Genomic DNA, 20,451 nt, shown 5'->3' on the forward strand with positions numbered 1-20,451 from the left:
ATCTCCAGACAGCAGCCAGAATGCAGCAACTTCAGGTACAGCAAAGGAAGGACAGTCCCTGTTTACTTCATTCATGTGTTTACTGGGTTCATGGACTGAGGACGGGAGGAGGATTCGGTTTCGGATTCAGCAGAATCTTAACCGGTGGATTCGGTATTCGGTCAAACCCCAAAAATCTGGATTCGGTGCATCCCTAGTTTAGACACAGATATGTTAATAATAACGATCCAAAATGAAGGGGAAATTGCAATGTTTTTTTTGTTATTTATTTATTGAAAAACGTTTTATTGAAGAAAGACCCCCCCTCCGCCAAATACGTCCGCCTAAGTCTTCTGCAAACCGAAGGAAAACACTGCTTTTAACAGTTTTGCTAAAGCGCTGCCTTTCAAAAATGTTCTTCCTCATTATGTCGTAGACTTGGTTCAGATGTGTGCAAATATCACACGAGGGAAACGTAACCTCAGTAACCCCACGAGGCTCATCATACACCACTTTTCTCTTTTTGTTTGAGTGTGTCCACAATTGGAGAGCAGGTAATTAGTGACATGTCTGTGTGTGCGTGCGTGTGTCTGTTGAAACCAGATGTTAATCTTGTAGTTTAAAACTTCTGTAATCAGAACCCTTTTGTACTTGCTTCATGTTGTGAAGCAACGCGAGAACCATAAACTCTAAAAGAGCTATTAAATGATCTTTGTAACAAAACAAAAAAAGCAAGTGTACAATCGTCATGGATTCCATGGAGGCAAGGAAACTTCTTTGTTAACCGTTACAATTAAAGAGCCTTCACCTTATTGTTTAAAATGTATAAAAACATATCTGAAAAACTTACGAACACAAAGGTTTCCACTTTCATAGAAGCCGGGGCAGCACTGAGAGCGGCGCCTGTACATCGTCCTCACGCCTCTTCTGTACGCCGTCTTGTAGCTGATTCTGTGCACACACACACACACACACACACACACACACACACACACACACACACACACACACACACACACACACACACACACACACACACACACACACAGAGACACACACACACACACAAGAATAAACACACGCACACAGACACACGGACACACACATACATATGCACGCACACACATAAACACACATACAGACACATGCACGCCCACACATACACACACACATGCAAGCACGCACATACACACACAGAGACACACACACACACAAAGCCACACACACGCACACACAGACACAAAGCCACACGCACACACAGCAACAAACAAACACACACACCACACACACACACAGAATGTCCATTAAAACAGTATGACTCCATTTACTAAGGAGGTGGTGTTGTGGTTGCTCCCATAACTACACTTCTGAAAGACGAGCGCCACTTAAACGGTGAAGGCAGGTTCTCCCACTCATCCAAGGACGTTGATGTTGTCTGACATTTCAGCTCAAGATCAATGACTCAGCTCTTAGCTGGAGGAGCTAAACCGCTGCCTATAAAGCTTAATGTGGTCATTAAAGCCGATACGCCGACGGTCACTCATCAAAATGACCACATCAGACGGAGCTGAGCGGCCGGCGTCGGGAGGTAGACACCGGCGACTGGCTGCTTCTGTAACCCAGCAACAGACGTTCAAACAGTCCAAGGTGTACAGCGTTTGACACGCTGCATGTACGAGGGTGAGAACTGACTGGATAAGGTCTCTGGGGTCAAGAAGGAGAGGAAATCAAACGTGATCACATGAACTGTTTCAAAAGTGTTTCTCCTATTTTTTTTTTCCCGAAATGCAGCAAGATAATTCCTACATGAAACTGCTCACAACCAGGTCTGTGAATTCGCTTGATTAACCGGGTCATGGTTTCTGCTGTTGAGTTTTTCGAATGTATTTATTTTAAGATCATTTTTTGGGCATTTTAGGCCTTTATTTTGATAGGACAGCTGAAGAAGGGGAGAGAGAGAGAGGGGGGAATGACATGCAGCAAAGGGCCGCAGGTCGGACTCGAATCCACGGGGATGAGTAAACCTCTACATATATGGGCGCACGGCCGCACACTCTACCAGGTGAGCTACCCAGGCGCCCTCCAATGTTTGTTTTTTTGGCGCTTTGAGCACCGCAAGCCACGGTAATGTTAAATATTACTGTACAACCAACTATTTAGTCACTTTACTCTTTACTTTATTACTAGAGTGTCTTTTTGTACTTTTCCCTCTATCTATCCATCGCTGCTGCAACATTGTGCATTTCCCCGTTGTGGGATTAATTAAGGATTGTGAATCTTGAATCTGGATCTATTATGTTGAAGAGAATGCAGACATGTTTACGGCCGATATCTCCAACACTGGGACACGCACACCAAAACTATCTAGACTGGTGGATTGCATTACAGGTAAGAGGAAAAATGGTTTATTTTTTTTTTTTGGGGGAGTGAACTGTCCTTTTAAGAACAAGCAAAAATGCGAAACACTAGAGCTGCAATGATAGAAAAATAAGCGCCACCTATTTTGATAATCGAAAAAAATTCATTTGTTTCCGCCTCACAAATATCCCCCATTCTTTTCTGTTTGATATCATATCAGACTGAGTATCTTTGGGTTTTTGACAAAACAAGACCTTAAAAGACATCACCTTGGACTTTGAGGAACTGGTATCGACATTTCATAGACAAAATGATGAATCAATTACGGCTGGGTTAGCTCAGTTGGTAGAGCAGGTGCACATATATAGAGGTTTACTCCTCAACCCAGCGGCTGTGGGTTCGACTCTGACCTGCGGCCCTTTGCTGCATGTCCTTCCCCCCTCTCTCTCCCCTTTCATGTCTTCAGTTGTCCTGTGAAAATAAAGGCCTAAAAATAATCTTAAAAAAAAAATTTGATTAATCAATTAATCTAGAAAAGAATCGGCAGATAATCAGTAATGAAAATCCTCAGCCTAATAAACACTGAGTGTGAGGATAGGCTCTGTTCCTCATTCAATACTTCACCACAGTAAATTGAATATTTGAAGAATTAGATTATTATTTTTGAGCACTTTGAAGGCGTCATCGCCTCGGGGCATTTGATTAATTGCGGCATTTTATGTTCTAATTAAAAGATAATCAAGACATTCCACACTGCAGCTTGGATGTGTTGCCGTCTGAGTCCATACCTGTGTCTGGTGCATTTGAACCAGTTGAGGATGTCGGTGCAGCGGGTGTAGTAGACCTGGTCGAATGGATGAGCGTAGGACTCCTGCACCGTCACTGCATAGCTGGAGGGATAGAACAACACAACCACAGATTAACAGGGCGCCGAGAAACTGCTGAATTTATGCATTCATTCCCAAATCTTGAGTAAATATTTCTCATTAATAAACCCCAAAAAGCAGCCTGTTGCACAAATTAAAAAGTTTTTCCAATTACCCTCAAGGCTTTACTGAAGTCCGAAAACTCATAACTGAAAATGGCATTGCGGTGGAGTAGACACAATATAAAAAAAAAAAAAAAAGGCTAAACATCACAGAGGTACGTTCTTTTTCTCATAACTCTCAATAATGTTTCCTTTCAAAACAGATCATCAGGAAGTCAAGTATTGATTCCGGGATAAGGAGCGAGGACGTGTCCTTGTGGAGCAATTTATTAAACCTGAAAAAATGTCATTGATTCTTTCAAAGCACTTTAAAAAGCTTTATTTTATCTGCCTAAAAACCACAAGCATTTAGGATTTTCAAGAATCCTGACACAACTTAAAGTGCTCATATTATGCTGTTTGGCTTTTCCCCTTTCCTTTATTGTGTTATATATCTTTTTTTGTGCACGTTATAAGTTTACAAAGTGAAAAAGCCCAAAGTCCCCCCAAGGGACTTACCATCTCCAACAGAAAACACTGTTCACCAACTGCTCCAAACAGCTCTATTGTAGTCCAGCCTTTACTTCAGAGACCAACGTGGTCACTTCGTAACACACGTTATAATGCTCGCTTAGCTGCTAGCATGGCACGCCCTCATACTCTGCTTCTGACTGGCTAGTAGTCCTTACCTAGGTACTGTCAGGACACGCCCTCATACTCTGCTTCTGACTGGCTAGTAGTCCTTACCTAGGTACTGTCAGGACACGCCCTCATACTCTGCTTCTGACTGGCTAGTAGTCCTTACCTAGGTACTGTCAGGACACGCCCTCATACTCTGCTTCTGACTGGCTAGTAGTCCTTACCTAGATACTGTCAGGGCACGCCCTCATACTCTGCTTCTGACTGGCTAGTAGTCCTTACCTAGATACTGTCAGGGCACGCCCTCATACTCTGCTTCTGACTGGCTAGTAGTCCTTACCTAGATACTGTCAGGGCACGCCCTCATACTCTGCTTCTGACTGGCTAGTAGTCCTTACCTAGATACTGTCAGGGCACGCCCTCATACTCTGCTTCTGACTGGCTAGTAGTCCTTACCTAGATACTGTCAGGGCACGCCCTCATACTCTGCTTCTGACTGGCTAGTAGTCCTTACCTAGCTACTGTGTAAGATGTCTCACTCTGTAGCTAAAACAGAGAGCTCAATGCACAGGGTGAAAAGAGGAGCTGCAGCAATGTGCAGTACGACAAAAATATGGTGTTTTTTGAAAATTAAACCATGTACAGTAAACCTATTCTAATAGCTCTAAATAAAATTATGAACCTGAAAATAAGCATAATATGAGCACTTTAACTTTTGATTTCTATTTTCTGTTCTATGCAGATTTTGTTTTCCTGTAACAATACATGCCTGACACTGTTAGACAAAAGGTCACTGAACTGAGTCTAACCTTTAGCAAGGAGTGAAAACTGTTACGGTCATCGGAGGTAATACACTTCTCCACAATTCCCACTGATTACACAGAGAGATTATCGATCACAGCGCCTGCACTCTGAGTTGCTCTCATCAGAAATGACATTGTGCTTTAACTCAGCGAGGCACTGAGTGCTGAGACCACTCAAGCAGTCACATTACAATCGCTGTGGATTTACGGCCTCAGCGTGTCCCCAGGAGTAAACCTTTTGATTACTGGCGAAACCCTCTGTCTTGATTTGTGGCGGGCGGTCCATTAGTTCGATGTGGCGTTTTGAGCGCTGTTATTTCCCTTTGAATATTGAGAAGAGGAGACTGAATTGGGGAAACTGACCTCTCCCAGTGGCTGCACACGTTGGGGTCGTCCGGGTTGAGGGGCGACGCCAGAGAGATCAAGCCGAACAGGTGGAGCCACAGCAGGGCTTGGGGGGAAACCCCAACGGCCCCCATTGTCCTCCTCCCTCCCGTCCTGTGGGGAGGAGAGAGAGACAGTGAGGATGAGAAACGTTTCACCTTTAAAAAAAACTGGTCATATTCGATTAGCATGAAAACATATGCCAGAGAATGTTCGACTCGGTACACATGTGTTATTAACCCTTAGGTTCATTTTGCGCCAAATTTGTCCTTTAACTAACTGGAAATGATGCAAAATCTTACTTACACACTGACACTTGAGTATTAACAAACTAATAACATCATATATAATTATATATCAGTCACAGGGGCTATTTTACTGTAAAAAGGATAACTTTTGATATTCTTTAGGTAAAGGATCTGAGTATTTCTTTCACCATAGCTTACAGGCTGCAGCCCATTGGGCTGCCGCTGGTTATGTAAAGCCGTTATATGCAGCAGCAGGTATGATATTTAATCTCTGTCAGCTCAGAAACAGCAGCAGGTGGTGGAGCTGCTGTGGCACACTTTATTTCAATCTTTTCACAGCCTCTAAGTGTACAGAGACAGCAGAGTTATTTACCTTTAGATTCGGCCACTTTAAGCCCTATTAAATCTGTTCATTAGTAAGGTCTGGTTTTGGAGACATATATAGTATGAAAACCCGCCACCCAAGTTTGAACTGGCCTAGCAGGACTAAAAATCTCAACAAAAACAAATATTAATCTTTTATATGGCTCAACAACAACTCCTTCATTGATTGTTCAATACTGAGGCATATATGTAGGGCTGCAATTGAAGATTATTTTCATTGCAGATTAATCTGTCCATTTTTTTCTTGATTGATCGATTAGTTGTCTGATCTCTAAAATGTCCAAAGAAAATGGTGAAAACTGTGGATCAGTGTTTCCCCAAGCCCAAGATGACGTCCTCAAATGTCTTGTTTTGTCCACCACTCAAAGATATTCAGTTTACTGTCACAGAGGAGAGAAAACACTGGAACATATTCACATTTAAGGAGCTTGAATTCATAAAAAAATGACAAATCGGTTTAGAGATTATCAAAATAGTTTGCGATTAATTTATTAGTTGACAACTAATCAATTAAATCGATTCATCTTTGCAGCTCTACACATGAAAACAAATTGAGCCACTATACAGGAGAAATTTGAAAAGACTTCTGAACCCGTTTTGGTTTGGAATCTGCGTTGTCTATATCCCTGTCGTTCCATTTCCGGGATTGCTCCGTTGCCGATGGAAATTCCGCCGGATTTCACTTATTTAAGCCTTATGTCTGTCCCCTTCCTCTTCCTTTGTGTTGGCGTTCTAGCCTCCGGTGGATTTGTGAGGACTATGGTTAACTGCTCCTCAGATCTCTGCAGGGTAAATCCAGACAGCTAGCTAGACTATCTGTCCAATCTGAGTTTTCTGTTGCACGACTAAAACGTACACATGATCCACCAAAACAAGTTCCTTCCCGAGGCTATTTTGCAGAGACACCGTTGCTCCGTCTGGAGCTTAGCGTCACCCAAGACGATTGTGATTGGTTTAAAGAAATGCCAATAAACCAGAGCCCATTTTGCTCCCATCCCGGAATGCTGTGTGGATTAGCCAGACTAGAATCTGCGGGGCTGTGTTGCAGTCTCAACAGCAGCAAAAGGAGACCTTTGGCAACACCGACACTGACGCCGATGTTTTGCCGCCTGATTGGGTCATGATGTCTCGTTCTCTGAAACATCATGCACAGCTGTCAGTTTTCAGAAAAGTGTTCGTTTACATGTACCCGTGTATATATTGTGACCTGCCGGTCATCAACTTCTATCAAGCCCAGTATATCAACAATCACCATCTTCGCTCAATCGTTGCTCCTGTCACATTGGTGACATATGCCTCAAGCTCCTATCCTGTGTGTGTGTGTGTGTGTGTGTGTGTGTGTGTGTGTGTGTGTGTGTGTGTGTGTTCCTGCCTGTGCTTTTGTAACCCGTTTTTTGTCTTCTTGTTTCAGTTGCTACCATTCCTGTCACCCAGCCTCCAGTCAGCTTGCTCCTCCATCCAGTCCCTCCTTCACAGTTCTTGCACCAGCCTGCCCCAGCTCTCCCCACTCCTCGCTTCAGTGCTTCCCCTGTCGATCTCTCAGCCCCGGTCTCTCCGTGTCTCTGTTCCCGGCTCCAGTGCCCGTGCTGTCCTCCCTGGCATCCACCTTTTCACTTCCCCATCCTCTTTCCCATTTTCCCCAATAAAGTATCTTGTGCTGAGCTCTGCGTTTGGGTCCGTTCTGTCCTAAACATAACATATATGCCGTCAATGCCGTCAAGAGCATGCCAAACCTGTAGGTGGCGGTGTAACGAGAAGCTCAAGCCCACGTTAGCCAATCCGAATCCTGAAAATAGCAACAACAGCAACGAATCACTTCCTCTTTCTCTCTCTCGGCTGCCTAAACCTCCGTTTGTCTCAGTTTACATGCAAACGTGCAAACGAAGATTTCAAAAATCTCCACTCTGGCCGGAGTTTTTAGAAAGACTCGGTTTCAGAGGCAAATTCTCCGTTTGCGTGTAAACGAAGAGAAATGTCTCCGTTGGTAAAAATAACCACGTACGTGTAAACGGGGTCTGAGACTAAGATACTAACGTTACCATGGAAACTACCAGCAACGGGCGGAGTATACATGCTGCCTCTGGTTTACCCCGCCACATGCGTGCCCAGTATACGAGAATGTTGATGAAATATGCGGTTTGGGCGTGTTAGTTTAAGCGGAGATTAGTTCTTCTACTGGAGCTAAAAACGCTTGTGTGCACGGAGATCACATTTGGTTAAAAACTCTGTTTAAAAAACAAAACTTAGCAATGTAAATGTAGTCTGAGGCTGGCAGGAAAGATTGTAACAGACCCCTCCAGCCCCTGACTCACTCCCCTTCGGCAGGATGCTGCGGTCCATCAGGACCAAAACCTCACGCCACAAAAACTTTCTTCCCATGAGCAGTTGGCCTCATAAACAAGGCCTGGGACCCCCACTGAGACAGATTCTCACACATTACATTAACGTCTTCTCCTTGTATGCGTTACATTAACTATCATCTTTGCGTCTATATCTCTGCACATTGCATATTCTTATTGTGAATCTTTGCACATCCCCTCGAATATATGTTTGCACAGCTCTTCCATTGTAAACAGTCACATTGCACATATCTTTTGAACAATATTCCAAATATTTTTATTGTAATTCTTTTTATGCACCTTGTCTATGCACCAAACACCAAAGCAAATTCCTTTTATGTAAAAACCTACTGTACTTTTCAAAAAAACAGATTCTAAATCTGATTCGAATAAAGAGCAGTTAAAACAGTTAAACATATAAAAGCAGATAAAATAGGTTAATGAAAGAAAGGACCAATATGTCAGACATCTCAAGCAATTCGGTCAATATTTCTGGTTCATCTCACCAACAATGGGTCCTGATGCTTCACATGGAGGATACATTCCCCATAGTTACAGAAGCTTTAGTACACCCTTTTTCTTTTTCAGTGCAGTCGTCACCACAAGGCTTAGTTCTTTTCTTCGGCAAACCTTGCAAAACCCATAACGGTCTTCAGACCGTCTCTAATAGTCAGGAAACGTGCTAGTTTCGTAGACTATTTATTTTATTCTTAATTTAATAGTTTCTCAGACTATTCCTGTTCAATTGTAATTGTTTTGGTACTCAAACCCTTTAGTTAGTTATCAAACTAACATTTTGTTGACAGTCCACAGCCTGTCTCTTCTGTAAGCTATTGTCACACCCATATCAAAGAAATAATCAGAAATATGTCCGTTTCTGCAAAATCTCATTGGAATAAATAATAATAATAAATTAAATTCTATTAATTGATCTAACTAGAACCCCAAAGAACTGAGAGATAAATATATGTGAATAAAAGTTACAGTCAGTATAACAAATTAAACATTAAAGAGCAGTTATAGAATGTCATACAGTGTCAACTTCAGTATAAAAATGATAAAAATTTAAAGAAAGAGCAGTTAAAACAGTTAAACGTATAAAAGCAGATAAAATAGGTTATTTAAAGAAAGGCAACTTAAAAAAGAAAGGTCTTCAGCCTTGATTTAAAAGAACTGAGAGTTGGGGCAGACCTGCAGTTTTCTGGGAGTTTGTTCCAGATATGTGGCGCATTAAAAACTGAACGCTGCTTCTCCCTGTTTAGTTCTGACTCTGGGACAGCAAGTAGACCTGTCCCAGACCACCTGAGAGGTCTGGGTGGGTCATAGTGTAGTAGCAGATCAGTAATGTTATTTTGAAATCAATTCTTTGAGGCACAGGAAGCCAGTGTAGAGACTTCAGTACTGGAGTGATGTGATCCACTTTCTTGGTTTTAGTGGTCTAAAGTAGTAGTTTTTGGTCTTAAGACCCAAACTACTCATACGCCACATGTGTATTTTGAGGAGAGCTTCCTCTTTAATCATCAGGAAAAAGATGGAGACCACAAAGGACAAGTGATGTCTCTGATAACAGTGTATGTATATATATATATATCCTTTTAAACTTAAATTTTGTGTCATCTCAATTGTTTGTCTTTGACAATTTCAAAGCTTGAATGAAAACGTGTACATGTGTACGTATTTGCACAAATGTTCAAGTTAGTTGGGCAGGGGGTGTAAAGCAGTATGGAAGGAAATTACATGTAATTTTACTGTAATTTACAAGGGTGGCACAGAGCGGACCCTTGCTATAAATAAACTAAGATAACTAAAATAAAAATGGATACAAGCTGCAATTTCAAAAACATCAGCAGGCTAGGAAACTGTCAGTGGCCAATGTCATAATACAAAAAGCAAAATGGAAAGCAGGGTAATTAGGGTGTAAATATGGAGATTTTCTGAAATTCCGATCGAGTTCACAGGGCAGTGAAACTTCTGCGTGGGGGGGGGTGATCCACTGTTATTTTCTGCGGCGCAAAGGGACGGAGGCTGAATGCACGGAGGCTGAATGCACATCAGGAGAAAAGAGCGAGTGCTGTGAAAGTTTAGGAAAGATGAAATGGCAGGACACGCGTGCACTGCTGAGAATGCCAATCAGAAAGCAACAACTCACTGTGGGGTTGTGTGCCTGACATAACCAATCGTGTTTTCCACAGAAATCCCTCACTGCTTTACATAAAGGTTAGATACAACAGTAAAGGCAGAGGCCAGCGGGGAATCATCACTCTTTACCCAAGGTGTCAATTTCTTTTACTCAAATGGGAGAAAACAATTCTCAGTGCAAAAGAATTTAAGGTAGCATTGATTTTTAGCTGCATAGATATTATTATTGTTATCATGTATCCCCATGTTTACAGCTCTGATGCAAGGGGAGAATTGCAGATAGAAATTCCGGATAAAATCATAATCAAAACCTTTTTTTTTTCACGCCAGTCTGAATTCCAAACATCCTGATATGACGAATATCTCCATCGTGGCCCCCTTATCTTCAAAATGTTTATGCAATTAATGTTTCCGGGGAGTAGGGCTGTAGCGATACACTAATCTCACGATATGATACACAATATTCAGCTCACGATACGATATATATCACGATATTCAGCAAACTATACGATTCAATATAATTCGATACACTTACATCATTTTCTGAAAGATTTAAAGGGGACAGAGTGATTTTGGTGACATCTTGTGAGTGTTCCATTTACTTGGATTTAATTAATTGAACTGAAAACATCAATTAAACAATATATGTCTCTGACTGGACAGAGAGTCTACAGCAGGGATCATCAACTACATTTTTTTCAGAATTTTTCTAAGCACTCTGGCGGCCGGACTTTCAAATAAAAGAAAATAAAATTAATTTATACCTAATACGCCTATTCTTTTTCACTTTCTTACTGAATTAATGCTTTTTTTTTACATGTATTAGTGTGAGCAAACTCCCAAAAAACATGGTAACTCCATAATGATAACTGGCTCTTTAACTAGAAAATGATCTCAGACTAGGAGGCAGTTCACTGAGGAGTGATGGTTAAAGTCTATGATTATGGAAAAATTATTGTAGCATGCAGCATCCTGATTGGTGGAAAATGCTTGCAGAAAGAAAGGCTGTTGCACGATGTTGTTGCAAAATAATACAACCATCATCATCATCATCATCATCATCATCATCACTCGAACATAACGATCGCGTCATTCACGTGCATATTAAGTAGCTCCAGATTGTCCGCTCTAGCGGAGGGTTTGGTTTGTTCAGCCAGCAGTGAGGTTTACAAGAATTTGTCAAAATTTCCAGATTCCCGGCAACCTAAAACAGTTAGACTACAAACCGACAGCTTTTGTTTTAGCTTGTTTGTAAATATTCGCTATTTGCAGAGTAGAGCTGTGTTAGCGTAAAACAGCGCGGTGGATAAGAGCGAACTGAGCAGACAGAGCAGATTGAAATATGGCTTTCTACATGTTTATGCCGGTCTACACAGGTGAGTGCACTGATAAGTGTTGACTTTCTACTCACGAAGGTTTAATTGGAGCCTATTTACAGAAAAGAGACCAGCGTGAGTTCATCTGCCCCAGCCGCCGTTGGTAAATCTGTATCGTTCCCAGTCAGGTGCTGCGTGTTTTAACCTTTAACACACACACACATCTCGGCTCAGCCGTGTGTGTGTTTTAACACACACACACACATCTCGGCTCAGCGGTTGTGTGTGTTAACACACACACATCTCGGCTCAGCGGTGTGTGTGTTTTAACGCACACACATCTCGGCTCAGCTGTGTGTGTGGAGCTCGGTCATCGCTGTAGAGAATCCCGGCATGTGAATAGAGATGTAGATACAGGGGGCTGGGTTTTTGCTCTAAATGCTTGAAATGATAAATAACAGAACACAGTTTTTCCTCTTTACATTTTGTGAATTCATGATTATTCTGGGGGCCAGACTAAAAGCTTTGGCGGAGGGCCGCCAGTTGACGTTGGCGGCTCTTCAGCGACACTAGCGGCTGGCTGACCAAATCGCTCTTCCTGCAATGCGAACGGGGGTAAACACGGGGGATTTGAATGGGACTTATGTATCGATACTCGCGGCATAAAAATCTATACTTTCTTGGGGAATAAAATATCGATTTATATCGCAGAATCAATAAAATTGCTCAGCCTTACCGGGGAGTGTTGGAGGTGTATGACGGCAACTCGTGGGCATGACAGTACTGCTCAGGCCATGACCATTTCAGAGGCGCACACACACTGACAGCCCTGGAGAATCATGGTGATGATGAATAAACCCCTGAGTGACAGAGGTGGTACGAGCCAAATTCTCCCGCCCACGTTGTCCCGTAAAGGAATGGCATTACGATGTTCAACTGCTGGAGTATTCTCATTAGGTTTAATATGAATCGAGTCCACGAGGAGACACTGAGAAGTCAGACAAGATGGGTGTTTTTTTTTTGTTTTCCTCACAGGTGTCTGCCATGTGGAGACGGACGGGCTGCAGACAGTGACTCAGCCTCTGTGAGATGCATTGATAGGGACGACAAGTCAAGTTTGACGTAAACAACCGCATCGCTCACATGGGACATAGAAGATAATTACATAGTAAAGTGAGTGAGACAGTTGAGCTTGGGATAGGTTAAAGGCAAAAACTCATTCCCCATGTAATGTTCATTTATAAAGACATTTTATCAAATTATTCATTCATTCATTTTGCCAACCTCATTTGTGGTTTTTTTTTCTTTTTCATTTTTAAAATCCAAAAACGAATTCCACGCGTGTGTTGTTGTATTTTGAGAGGCTAGACTACTAACAACATTTGTACCGTAATTTTATTTCTTGTCGTTAAGATGGATTTTATAGAATTGGTATCGAATAAAATGATTGTTCAGGAACCGGTATCTAATTCACGTTATCGGTATTGGAAGGGGTATCAAAATTTCTGAACAATAGCCAGTCCTATGCTGAGGATTACAGAAAAATACTTTTATATTTTGTGAGAGCCAGTTCAAACCAAGGAGCATGATCCAGGGATTTCATTTCAATTGAGAGACAGTTCAAATCTCATGTTAGACAGGAACCAAAAATGTCACCTGGAGACACAAAATGCAGCTTACCTTGAGCAAAGGTGTGTGTGATGAATGGTAATCTGTTGTGGAACTGAACTCTACCAAAACAAACAGACCCCCAGTGGACGGGGATGGGGCTGGACCTCAGGATGCCTGTGTGGAACATAGAGAGGAAAACACTAAGAACAAATACATAGTATTACCATGGAAACACACACACAAATTTGATTGGGTCCAGTCAGATGTCAAAGAGGACGTCTCTAAATGTCTGAATCCTCATGCTTTTAGGTTGAAGAAAGTCCTCTTTGCAAACTATTTTTTTCTTGATATTTTTGACAGGACAACATGACCTACTTTTTATTCACAGGTATGTTCATTTTCCCCAATTTTCTTTATGAACAATATAAAACAGCCGTATCCCTTCGACTAAAACAGAGGCATTAATAAATTAAATCAGACTTCTACACAAATATTTTCCCTCTTAAGATGTTTTTTTGTTTATGTACGTGGAGAACCAAACACTGTACAATGGTTCAACCAGACTGAAAGGACAGAAAGAGACAAAGTTCCCTCCGAGCAACAGCTGAATAACAAGAGACGAAATCAGGTGTCGTTGGCAAAAGACACGGGACGCTTTATCAAAATGTGTGCAGATTAAAATAAGAACAGCTTCCTGTTTCAGTGTCGAGTGCACACTAATGCTGTCTATAACAAGCTGGAGTAAACAGGCTACATGTTTAGCAAAGCTCTTCTTCAAACTTCACAATAGAAACAGAAGGCTAGTCTCTGCAGAGGGACCAAGGAAAAACACAACAACTCAATATTTAGAGCCACGTTGCACCTTTGGGCTTCAATAATGATCCAGGGTCACTTAAGCTTTTCTGGACTGGAAAACTATTTCAACGTCCAAGTTCCAACAGTATTCTCCCCATCATGCAACACTGTGGGGACAATCAAACTAAATGGAAGTTGGAATCATTTCATTCTTCTATTTGAAATGTAAACAGTACATTTGGTGTCTGAATTATACTGTTTTTGTCTGTTCAAATAGTAATTATTTAAAGAAAAAGGAGAACTAAGGCTGCAACTAACGATTATTTTCATTGTCGTTTATTTTCTGGATGAATGGATTAGTTGTTTGGTCTCTAAAATGTCTGAAAATTGTGGATCCGTGTTTCACAAAGCCCAACACGACGTCCTCAAATGTAGAGAAGAAACTAGAACATATTCACATTTAAGGAGCTTGAATTCCTAAAAATGACCTGTCGGTTAAGAGATTATGAAATTCGATTAATTTATTAGTTAACAACTAATCAATTAAATCGTTTAATCAAGCTCTACATAAACGCATGAAAACAAATTGAGCCCCTAAACCGGAGACATTTGGAAACACTTCTGACCCGTTTTGGATTGGAATCTGCGGGGTTGTGTTGCGATCTCAACGGATGCAAACGGAGACCTTCGGCGACGCTGACACCGACGTTTCGCCGCCTGATTGGGTCATGACGTCTGAAAATATTCACATTTAACAAGCTGGAATCAGAGAAATTTTCCTCAAAGGACATGACTCAAACCGATATTAAAAATACTTGGCGAACAATTTAATGGTTGAGTGTGTGTGTGTCTGATGAGTAAGATGGTGCAGAGTCCCCCACCCCCAACACATATTGCAGTTTGCCCCAAATATTTGCACTGCAACAATGTCTTAATCATCACCTTGTCGTTAAATGGACTGGAGGACACTAAAACTGCAGAGAATTCACTTCCTCAAATTCATCCAATTCAGCACATACAGGTAGAAGCTTCTGTCTGATATTCCTTAGGATTACACTGAGAGATAATTCAGACCTATCAAACATTCAGTCGGCAGTGGTTTTACCTGAGCTCGGCCATATTTTATCACTGCAGTTCATGAAAATTAGAAAAGCAGCATTAGAACCGAAGAACTACAGAGCTTTGTGCTCTGTAATGTGTGTGTACAGTCTTTGTGTGTGTGTGTGTGTTCATTGGATGCTGTTTCTCATAAGCAGCAACTCACAGCGACAGAAAATCAATAAAAACACTGTTATTGTTAGTCAAACAATATTTCCCCGACCCTGATGAATGTCTCAATGTCAGGGCTTTGCAGAGCAGAGCTGTCGGCGATGAGCTCTGACAGCGCTGCCAAGACGTGGTACAGACACTGGTATTATGGCTTTATAGGGGAAGAGGATATAATGTAATACAGAGCACTGGTAAAAGAAGAAAGACGTACTCTTGAGCTGAAATAACCATATTAAAATTAAACAATCAGATCAGTGGTTTCCGATTGTACTAAATGACCATTTCTTAAAGAAGAGTCATCCAATTTAATCTAATTTAGATAGTAATAAAAACTTATGATCTCACCACCATATTTGATCTCAAATGCCTCTTGTTAACTCAAATTCTGTATCAGGACTTTCTTTTAGACTAATCCTCACCGTAATGGTTAACTCTCACTCAGGGGCCCCGTAGAAAGTCATTTTTATTCATTAAAAAATAAATCATGAACCACAGAGGACCACAAGCAACCTCTCCAACATATTTATATAATCATAAAGTGATTAATGGGGTTAAACAACATATGTTCTACTGTGCATCGCTCTGGAGTTAAAGGTGCTGTAAGAAGGATTGCGAAGATCCAGGACTTAGCCAAAAAATGTGAACAGCGACAAATTCTCAGTCCCTCCCCCCTTTCCGCTAAAGCTCACATCAGCTGTGCCGATGACACGGCTCCATGTTAAAAATAGATGCTACATGTGACTTGCCCCACAATATGGATACAGTTTGATTATAACTATTCATTTCTTGGTAACCGTAATTGTATTATCGCTTAGAGAGAGAGAGGGCGTTACATGCAGCAAAGGGCCCAGGTTTGAACTGAACCCGGGCCTCTGCATGGTATTTTCTATGTAGATCAGGGACAAAATGGCTTGACGTAAAAGGAAAGAGAAAAAAATCAAGATGGTTCTGAGAGATCTGAAAATGGGCTATGGCAAAATATGAAATACAAACCAGTTATTTAATGGTAATGGGTAACTGCAGCTCGAAAATGTAAATGCATAGGTCCAGTAGTTTGGATTCAATTCACTCAACTCGATACAATCAAGTCACTTATTGCATGGCACAATGGGTATCTCCATTCCATGGGCGGCTTTCTGTAATGAACACACAGGTCAACATCCCCCACAGATTACTTTAAGATTACAATAGGTTTTCCCTCGCACCAAATGGTTACAACAAATTGACCCACATCCACAGCCAGGACCAAAATGTGTCCACACACGCGCTGACCTTTGAGCTACCAAAGACTTGTAAAGCCATCTAAACCATGCAGATCCTAATGTGTCACTCAAAGCGTCATTGACCCTGTGGCCAATACTCCGCTCCACCATGATGGAGAGTTACAGTTTGCTGACAGTAGAAAGAGACAAGTCGATCTCCTCAGTGGTCTCCCAGGACTCTTTGGTAATCTAAACTCAAAAATGATGGCAAAGCAGCACACAATTTACTGTAGCTGAGTAGGCTAAAGGGTCACTCCTGTCAAACACACCCAAATGGAGCCATATATATTATTAATAGAATAATAAAATTGTATTGCCTATATTTGCCAAGTACATTTAGCCATACAAGGAATGTATCCTCTGCATTAAGCCCATCCTTACTAATTAGGAGAAGTGGGCAGCCATAGTCTAGCACAAAGGGACCAACTATAGTTGTAGCATTAAGTCTCGCATTGCCAGACCTATCTCTACAGTGCTGTGGAGTCTGGCTACACCACACATACATTCTAGGATAGGAAAAAAAAGGTTCTGGGTTGTTTGCATTTCTTTAAACCAATCACAATCGTCTTGGGCCGAGATAAGCTCTGGACGCAACGAGAGCGGCTGTGCAAAATAGTCTTGGAAAGGAACTTGTTTTGCTGGAACATTTGTACCCCGCAAAAGAAAACACCACATACAATATTAAAGGACATCCACGATACAATAACGTGAGCTATTTAAATTGGCATGGATAAACATAATTTGCTCCCACCAGAGTATCACCGTATCCACAGCAATCCCACCAATCAATCCCAAAACATCCCAGTTAGAGAGGAAATGCTGTAAACATATTCTTTGTAAATCATTCCCTGAAAAAACCAAGCAGGCCTGCCTTGTTTCACAATCCAAATTTTCATTAAAACTTGCCATTTTCAGCGTGTAGCTCGCTAGCTCGAAGTTGGTTGTGGTTTCCCCGAGGCGAAGGGATTTTGAGAACGGCAACACACAAAGCGCGGACGAAATGTACTTCCGTATATCCAGACCACCTAGCATTTAGTATTTGCCAAGTACATTTATACAAGTAATGTATCCTCTGTAACAACTAATCGCCCAGTGACCAACGACAGTTGTAATGCCAGTGCCTACATTAAGGGCAATAGCAGGAGTTAACGAGCATGTAGTCTGGATTGACAAAAGTAAATTTACAGTACAATTACTTTGCTTCCGCTTTGTGTTTCAGCAGCATTTTTATAAATTAATCAAATGGTTCGTCAAAGAAATATTACACCACCTCAGACATTTAACAAATCATGAACACTGTCAAAGTAATGTATTTTCTCCAACAGACCAAAGTCCTGAGCTTCTGTACATGAGGAGCTGTTATAACGATGGGGGAGGTAGTGAACCCTAACCTCAGTGACCCTCTGTCTTTGCACAGGGTCTATAAGAGCTACGCTCAATTGGCAATGCACCAGTCAACGAAATCACCCTAATCCGTCCATTCACCCTTCATCTCGCCCTGATTAATGGTCACCTATAGGCAAAGGGGAGCTGAGGATGGAGGAGTGGTATTGATGCTCCTGTAGCCCGGTCAATAAATTGATCACTTTAGTCCCTTCTATCTTTAAGACATGCTACTTTTGTCGATTAAGGTTTTTTTTCGCATTTCACTGCAGATGGTTTTCAAATAATAGCTCTTATTAAACTTGCAAAACAGGCTCAATAAAACAGCCCAGAAATCTCTACAGGTCACAAAAACTATAAAGTGAGATTTTCAGAACAATAATGCATGCCACTGCTGCATGTATAATGCGCCAAGTGACTTAAAGGATAAGTGTGGTCATCTTCTGCATGCTTTTTAGTGTTGAGAAATCCAATCAGAAGACCAGCAGGAAGTTTCAATAATCCTTTGCAATGCCCTTGTTCACTCCCCCTCGGCACTGTATATTATGTAGAATCACATGGGAGGCCTCTTAACAAACGAGGGGGCAGGGTCCGAGTCGAGCGGAAGATTTTTGATGGGGCGCATTTAACCCTTCAGACATCACAAATACTTGTCAGTGACTTGCTTGTTCCATGGCGGATTGCTATTATGACGGCGGATTTGCCTGGCGCACGCCAGCGGGAGCTGTCCGGGATGCGGCAAAGTAATAAATGTCTTGACCGGGTGGAGATGTTGCTGCAGCCTCTCGGGCGCATCTCCTCAAGTCTGGAGAGGATTGCTGCAGCCATGGAGCGTGGGCCTCCAAACGCACCACCTGCTCCTGTTGGTCCCCTTCCTCCTCCCCCCACTCCATCTCCGTCCACCCGCTCCACCAGGAGCACATCGCGCATCGCCATTCCCGGACCCTCAAGTGTCCAATTCCGCCGTAGTTCAACACCACGTCTCCTTAAGTCCGCTAATATTTCCTCATTGATGTCATCAACACATCCATTATTCATGGCAATATGTAAAACACAACAAGCCACAAAGAATGCTGGGACTTTTTGAGGACTGTACTGTAAAGTTCCTCCTGATCTATCCAAACACCTGAAGCGCATTTTCAGTAATATTTTTCTTTGTAATTATGTTTGGTTTGCAAAAGTGGGAACTGCTGCGTCCGTGTAGATGAGAGAAGTGTATGCGCGTTGTGCGCACGCTACATTATGGCCAAGCATGCGCCCCTAAAATAGCATCTGAATAACGTGCTACTGACGTTAGACTAGCGCCACTGACTTTAGACCAGGTTTTTCCTGGTCTGTGGCGGAATTATTTTCTGAAACTGCAGAATAGCACCAGGTAATGTCTGCGCCGGAACACGCCTCCTCTTTTCGCTGAAATGTATGAAGGTAAGTATGGTGCAAAACGTGAGAGCTTGTAGAATACAACAAAAAATTTGAACTTGTATGTTAAAATTTGCACTTGTAAAATTAAAATTTGCACTTGTAAAACTAAAATTTGCACTTGTAAAAAATATTCACACGTGATCTGAATTTGAAGTCACAAAAAGAAAAAAAACACAAGCTTGTAAAAAAAAATCTGAACTTGTAAATGACAGCTGCAAACTTGTAATGCAACATTTACTTGTGTACTTTTTGTTTTTTTACTCAGGTTAATTTTCCATCACAACCACAATTCAGTGATTACAACCTCTCGAATCTGTCGCTGTATGCGCTCTCTCGCATCACAAAGTGGTGAATCTGCGCCTCGACTTTTGCAACACTTGTTGAGATACATTTGGTGCAAAACTAATTTGTACCTGTGGACTTAGGCTGTGGAGCTCTGAGCCAACAGGACGGGGAAAGCAGGGTTTCTATTGCCAGATGAGGGACAACTCTGTCCGGCTTATTTAGCTATGTAGCATGGAAGCCTGGTGGAATAGCAAGCTAGCGTTAGCTAACTAACCAACTAGCCTGCTTCTAAATAAATACCTTTTAATTATCTTAACACTTTTTAACAGTCAAACTGAAACACTGGCGGTGGGCTCCAGGTCCTGCAGCCACAGACGGACCATCACCAGTGGGGATCGGCCAGCGGAGCAACATCGCTATTATTGCCAGAAAGCTTCGCTGCCGGGTCACGGAGAGCCCCGCACCCGGTAGCAGCGGCACATCCCCCCCGGAGCTCACCGCCAGTGTTGGTGGAATAGCAAGCTAGCGTTAGCTAACTAACCAGCTTCTAAATAAATACCTTTTAGTTATCTAAACACTTTTTAACAGTCAAACTGAAACACTGGCGGTGAGCTCCAGGTCCTGCAGCCGCAGACTGGGTTCTTCCTTGGCCCATGCTACTCCCTTCAACCAAGTTTCATGAAAACCAGGCCATAATCCAGACAGACAGACAGACAAGCTACACCAAAAATATGACCTGAAAATTTGTTAATATTAACTGAAGCACCCCATATAGGCAGAGTCCTTGGCAGCGGCAGGGTTCAAATCCGACCTGCGGCCCTTTGCTGCGTGTCATCCCCTCTATCTCCCCTTTTCTGTGATTCTCAAC

The 20,451-nt window shown here is 42.0% G+C and overlaps 1 protein-coding gene across 3 annotated transcripts in view; it reads right to left on the minus strand.

Moving 5' to 3' along the window:
• Positions 1-20,451, minus strand: part of LOC114554001 (multiple epidermal growth factor-like domains protein 11) — a 194,169-nt gene that overhangs the window by 139,328 nt on the left and 34,390 nt on the right. For all 3 annotated transcript variants that reach the window (XM_028575535.1, XM_028575527.1, XM_028575544.1), the window contains exons 2-5: positions 13,237-13,341; positions 5,110-5,244; positions 3,126-3,227; positions 830-930 (exon numbers count right to left, since the gene is read on the minus strand). In XM_028575535.1, coding sequence (XP_028431336.1) covers positions 830-930; positions 3,126-3,227; positions 5,110-5,225 — 319 coding nt within the window. In that variant the 5' untranslated portion in view covers positions 5,226-5,244; positions 13,237-13,341. The remainder of the gene's footprint in view (positions 1-829; positions 931-3,125; positions 3,228-5,109; positions 5,245-13,236; positions 13,342-20,451) is intronic.

Source organism: Perca flavescens, chromosome 1, assembly GCF_004354835.1.
Source record: "Perca flavescens isolate YP-PL-M2 chromosome 1, PFLA_1.0, whole genome shotgun sequence".
Classification (NCBI taxonomy): Eukaryota; Metazoa; Chordata; class Actinopteri; order Perciformes; family Percidae; genus Perca; species Perca flavescens.